Consider the following 6,105-nt stretch of genomic DNA (forward strand, 5'->3'; position numbering starts at 1 on the left):
CTCGATATCCGCACACCACGTGCCTGGCCACGTGACTTCCGGTCCCCACGCCTCCGTCAACCACCTGACCGTACACGGCCAACAGCTCTCCGTTCAGCAGCAACAACAACAACAGCAACAACAGCAGCAGCAACAGCAGCAGCAACACCATCAGCAAGGCGCTGCCGGTCAACCGACTCCCGGGGACGATCTCGAGATAAAGCCTGGCATCGCCGAGATGATTCGCGAGGAGGAAAGGGTGAGTGAGCACGATTTTTCCGCTATTTTTCCTTTCCTACTATCTCCTCGTCTTTCGCGACGCAACGCGTCCACGGTCGTCCACGACCACGTTCCACTATCGCAGACACCGTGTCGTTCACGACGATCGTTTACGTTCGCGTACGCAGCCGAATCGCGTCGAACGCGAGCGCGCGAAAACTCGACGCGCACGAGCGTCCACAACGGGCATTTTATCGAGCGCGATCGAACCGTTTTATCGACGCCCGATCGGGACGTTGCAGGGAACGCGCGACGTTCCGCGCGAATCTTCGAAACGAGGGTTGACAGAGGAGGGGGGCCAGGGAAAAAATCGATGGGACGTGAAAGCGTTTTTGAAAGTTGTTAATTAGGTTTTGCCACGTTAACGAGATTCGCGGCGGNNNGGCGGTCGCCGCTTTAGCGGCGAAGTTTCCTCACTGTCGGCACGCGTGGCAGCCTGCATTCCAGCGAATTCGCGAGAAACGACTTTGGAAAAACGACAGTCGACGAGTTTGCCGACTGGACAAAGTCCCGAGGAAAAGGCGTCCTGTTTATAATTGGAGGATGCTGGTCCGCAGAGTTTCGACAGACCAACAGCTACACAGCGAAGAATCGCGCAGGTTAGGGTCGACGAAGCTGCCAATTACGAACGGCCGAATGTTTTTACCGGAAACGTCGTCTAACGGGAAGACCCAGCCTTTGCCGGAGAGGTCCAATTACCCGGCGATCGGCTTCGACAGTGTGCACTAATTGAGAGTATCAATGAACGTCAATGAGCATAGTCAATATTTGGACGCGGAGCATTCGACCGTTTTGTAACGTTCTTTTTGTTAAAACGAATGACAAATATTGACTACGCGCTCGTTCGCGCATACGTGACACACACCGGGTATCGACTGTTCTCGTTAATTACATCGGGACGACGGTGTCTCCTGCATTATTTATCGTTCGCCACCGGCGCAAGTTATTAAACGAACAGCTAGTGGCCGCGCTTCGTTTCGCCACTCGTCCGTGTCGTCTACCCTGCCACGCGCTTCCAACGTTCAGGTCCGCGTTCCACCACCTTTCGCAAACGATCGTGAAATCGCTCGTCTTCATCGATCTTTGCCATCCATCCGACCTCAACCTCCTATCGATGTAACGTGTTAACGCGTTGACTGCCACGACACTCGTGTTCGGGTGACGGCAAAGTTTCCGGTAGGATCGTATTCGGGTGGCGCTTATTTGACTATTTGCGGAGGATCGTCGTAGGTGTTTGATAAGATATTCCAGAGAAAATAACGAAGCTATCGAATTGTTACGAAAGTAATACGGAAATGGTTTATTGAAAAAATTATTTAGAATGAAAAACTTTAAAGCATTCTATACATAGGTGAGGTTGGTCGAGACAATTTCGACAATAAGTTGTTGTTTTCTTTAAATTCTCTCGTGTCTTTGTTCCGTCCATTCGACGTCTTTTATTTGCATAACGTAATTTGCACGCGCGTCTAATGCTTCTTCCGGAATCATTTTTCCCAACGGCGATACTGTGCTGACTGCGTGGAAGACAAGGATTTTTTGTATTCTCAGACAACCCTAATAATTTTGCAGCTAACGATTCTCCAAATATTCTAATATTTATATCCTTCCTCGTTGCAATTTTGTAACCCGTCGAAGCGTTTACAACAGAAATTGCGAGAAGAAGTCGAATGCCAAGTTTTCCGTACCATTTGATTCCTTCTCTAATTGTGGTGGCATAAGAAACCATTTGGTCGGAATAATCTATACCACACTTTCCTTCGTTATATTCAACAACAGCTAGTGGTTTTAACGCTGCAAATGTCTGTTGGCTTGGAGAAACAGCACGAATGCTACGTTTTTTTTCTCCTTGGTACCACGATGGCAGCCTGTTTTGTCGATAAAATTCTCACATCCCGTGTATCTCTCCATTTGAGTACGACGATCCCGTTATCATCTTCTTCAGCATCTGCCCTTTACTTAGTTCGCAACGAAGAATATCTTTCGGCAGGAATTTTTGTTATTCCTGAGTGTTGCCACTACGTGCGTCTCGCGGTTTAGTCATAATATCGCTAATTCATAGCTCGTGTAAAAATGATGTATAATGTTCGTCCTTGGTAGAAAAGTTTCTCTGCAAGCTGTAGACGTACATCGTGTGCCAATGCTGTTTCTCTAACACCGTCAGCTGATCTACCAGAATAAATTTTCATTGCCCATGTATATGTCGTGTTTGAGCATAATTTGAATAATTTGATCGCGTATTTGTGTGCTTTGTTTGCTATATATTGTTCGAAGATGAGTCTTCCGCGCCATGGAATCAACGTTTCGTCGATAACAACGGGTTCTCGAGGCGTGAATATTTTTTCATACTTCCTTTTCAGTCTGTCGAAAATTTTGATTACTAAAATATCCATGGGAGTACCAATCAAAGAGCGCTTGGTACCGCGGCACGCGTGGCCCGAAGGAGATTTCGTCGCAAAACACGCGTGGCAGTCAACGCGATAAACAGATTTTTACCTCGTTCGACGACGAACAAATAAATCGGAATATCGTAAAAGCAGGTAGTTACAATCGATAGTGTGCGAAAGCCGTAAGAAGCAACGATTTGTCGATCGATTGGCGAGAAAATACAGACGGATCGATGATAGAGAGAAGGAAAAAAAATGGTCGGTAAATTTCGACGGAGATTCGTGGTTTGTCGAGCACAGCGGAAAATTGAGGCCGAGTATTATTTTTCTATCGTGGCTATACGTATATCGGTGTGGTGACGCAATCGGCTATGTATAATGGCTATAACATTCCGCGGAATTCCATTATGTTAACGCAACCACGTTCCAATTCTCCGGGCATGCCTGCTCGTATCGTAATACGCTAGTGTATCGCGACTGTTCCGCGATACCGGCGCGAAGCCTCTCCGATTAAAATGCCTAATTGATGCGGGTTCGCCTAATAGGAGATGCGTGCGTTTGCAACAAGAGCGCGCGGCCTGCGTGAAAATCCGTCCAAGGGTCGTTCACGACCGACCATGGAAAATTACACGCGATAAAACCAACACCTGCTTACCTTTTCCTCCAGTTCTCGTACGTACGAACGATCTGTGTGGTTGTGTATGGGCGAGCGCGCGCGTGTCTGCACTTGCCTTGCCAACCAACGATGTATATAACATGGTGAAAAATACTCCCTGGCGAGAAGCGCGCCACTCAAGGATGGATTATTAAAGATTTAGTCGCCGCAAAGGATCGTTCTCAGCGTTGCAGCTGGATTTCCTTCGGATTAAGAGCTTTAATGAAACGAAATTTAAATATAAATTGTCTTTTAACTCTGGCCGATCGGTTGGAAATTCGCCGGCGGCAGCGTGCGCGTACCGCACCGCGATACGAGGCAATCCGATCTTTCGTTGGAATTTCGCTGGGCGATCGTCCGACCCGAGTTATCGCTTACCGCGGCAAGAAGCACGGAACGCGTGGCAACGGACGGCAGAAACGCGTACACGACGTGGAAAAGCAGCAAACTACGATCACGCGGTCGGTGAAGGCTGAAAAGTCGGGCTGGAAAAAATTTAATCTTTGCTCGCGTTATCCTTTTTGGCAATAACCGCTTCGCCCCTCCTCTTTCTCTTCGCGTCGTCCGTTGTACGCGGTTCGTAAGAGCGAGTTAGAGCGATCGCTGTCGCGTCGAGAGACGGAGAGACGCACGGACGGATAGGCGAAGAGAACGACGGAAAGAGAGGACGAGGGAGAAGATGGGTGGGGAAAAAAAGTGGCAGAACGGTAAATCGTGAATCGTGAATCGTGTAGTAACCGGGCAAGCGCCATTCATCCTGATACGCAACGGATGCGACTACATATTTCCTTCGTTCCGTTTAAATTAGTGTTTTTGCCGTACGGTCTTGATTGTGTTTTCGCGGGCGTGCGGCGCGCGCTGCGACAACGTCCGCGTCTACCTTCGCAGCGGACACCGTCTACGCGCGTACACGTGTACGCACGCGTATCGATTCCGCGTTGATGAACGCGTAACGGCCTAGCTAAGCGATATATCAGGAGCGTCATTTCGACGGGCAGAGAGTGGCGCGCGATACGAGCCGCGGCAAAATTGAAAAGTTTGATGTATTAAAATGCGACCCCTTCTTCGAAACGTGGAGAAAAAAAGCCGCACCATCCCCGACGCGCGTTCACCGTCTGCGCTCTCGCCTACTCGATTACGCCGCCCGTCAAAAAGTGATCGAGAGTTTTCGTCTATCGCCGCTTTCATCTTAAGTCGCCCCTTTCGCTGTCCGTCCAATTCCAAACCCGACGCGCGTCCTGTCGCATAACCGTCCGTAAAATCGAACACGCGTCGTACGAAACTGACGTTCAGATACTTTGGTTCGCCTTTTCTCGATACCTGCGCCAACTTCTCCGCGATACGGAAATTCCACGATGGTCCTGTCCTCGCTAGCTTCTGGCGATGTCGGTTGGCAAAGCGGCAACGATGAACCTGAAGAAATTGGTAGGTACCTTGGTGCGTGACCAACGGTTATAATTTCGTCGTGCGATCTCGACGAAAGGAAGAAAGAGGCGAGGCCGATGAAGGGAAACCGGGACGCAGTCGAACAGACTGGAAACTCGGACGAGTTGAAACGGACAGAGTGGAAGCGTAGTAGCCGACTCGACTCGTTGTCGGTTCTGTGTTACGTAGCATCCATCCGCACACACTGTTTTATAATAAGGGACGGCATAATGCTATGTGTTTGAAATATTTCAAAAATTGCCTTCCTAGGAAACTCTCGGTATAATGGCAATACTTGGAACGTAATCTCAGGCTAACCGAACCGCATACACTTAACTTTGCCTCTTCCCGTCCTTTCCCGTTGCTATTTCGTCCCCTCGTTGCTGCCTTCTCGCTTAGCTTCGTTGCTCGGTCGATCGGTTTCCCCTCTCGTTTCGTTCCCTTAGGTTTCGCCAAATCGGCGACGTCGTCCGAAACCGTTGAGTTTCCGCGAATTTTCCACGTGTTCGTCGACGACGCGTGTCTTCAACGGGAGGAAAAAATTGGCGAAGTTTTTGAGAAACATTGGCTTGGCAACTAAGTGATTGCGGATTTTGTCATTAGGCGGTACTGACAAAACCCGCATTCGCTTAGTCGCCGACTCGATAGATCGCCAGACTACAATCCGGGGTCTTGTTTAATTCACCGAATTAACCTAATTTACTTGCTGAAAGATGGGTGCTTCGATAGGACAATTAAAGCGAGATTAAGCGAGAAGCAAAATACGGACGTAAAGTAACGTCGAAACGCGTAATCGCCAGCGACTATGCGCGGAAAACCGAGGTGAAAGATTCAGCCGCGACGCCTACCCGTGGCCGCCAACCGCAAGCTGCAAATTCTCCTAAGGAGTCTCGCGTAATAACAAGGTGGAACGTTAGACACGGCGCAAGAACGAATGGTTTATCTGGACACAAAAATCGTCGGAAGAACCTTGCCGCGTGCGAACGTCTTCCTACTGGAAACGTGGCGCGACGTTGCAGAGACGCGCGACCACCGAATCGCGACGTCTGACGATTCGAAGGATTGGCGATTCCGAGGCGAAAGCAATTCGTCGGAAAACGGAAAGGGGAGCAGCTTTGCGGTTGTTAGCCAGCGGCGATAAGCGTCGGAGGAAAGGGTGAGCAAGTAGACCGGGCCCGAATGGGCGGAGGGGCTGAAAGGGAGGGTGGAAACGAACGTTTCCATTTTGAAAATGCGACGCAGGATGGATCTGGTGGCGCTATGTACGGCAGGCGACAGCTCCGACGAAGCCGCGGTAAATCAGAAATTATCTTGCGTCGCGTCCGAGTTGCGCGCTGCCTTTTCCCATCGAAACGCGCATAAATATACGAAGCGGCGGGCGAC

General features: G+C 49.7%; 1 protein-coding gene across 1 annotated transcript in view; it reads left to right on the top strand.

Annotated features, from left to right (window-relative positions):
- Positions 1-6,105, top strand: part of LOC100744467 (protein bric-a-brac 2-like) — a 175,070-nt gene that overhangs the window by 1,563 nt on the left and 167,402 nt on the right. Inside the window, 1 exon segment of the mRNA XM_024370937.1 lies at positions 1-238. This exon segment is cut by the window's left edge and continues 32 nt beyond it. Coding sequence (XP_024226705.1) covers positions 1-238 — 238 coding nt within the window.

Source organism: Bombus impatiens, unplaced genomic scaffold (genome assembly GCF_000188095.3).
Source record: "Bombus impatiens unplaced genomic scaffold, BIMP_2.2 scf_1068, whole genome shotgun sequence".
In the NCBI taxonomy this organism is placed as follows: Eukaryota; Metazoa; Arthropoda; class Insecta; order Hymenoptera; family Apidae; genus Bombus; species Bombus impatiens.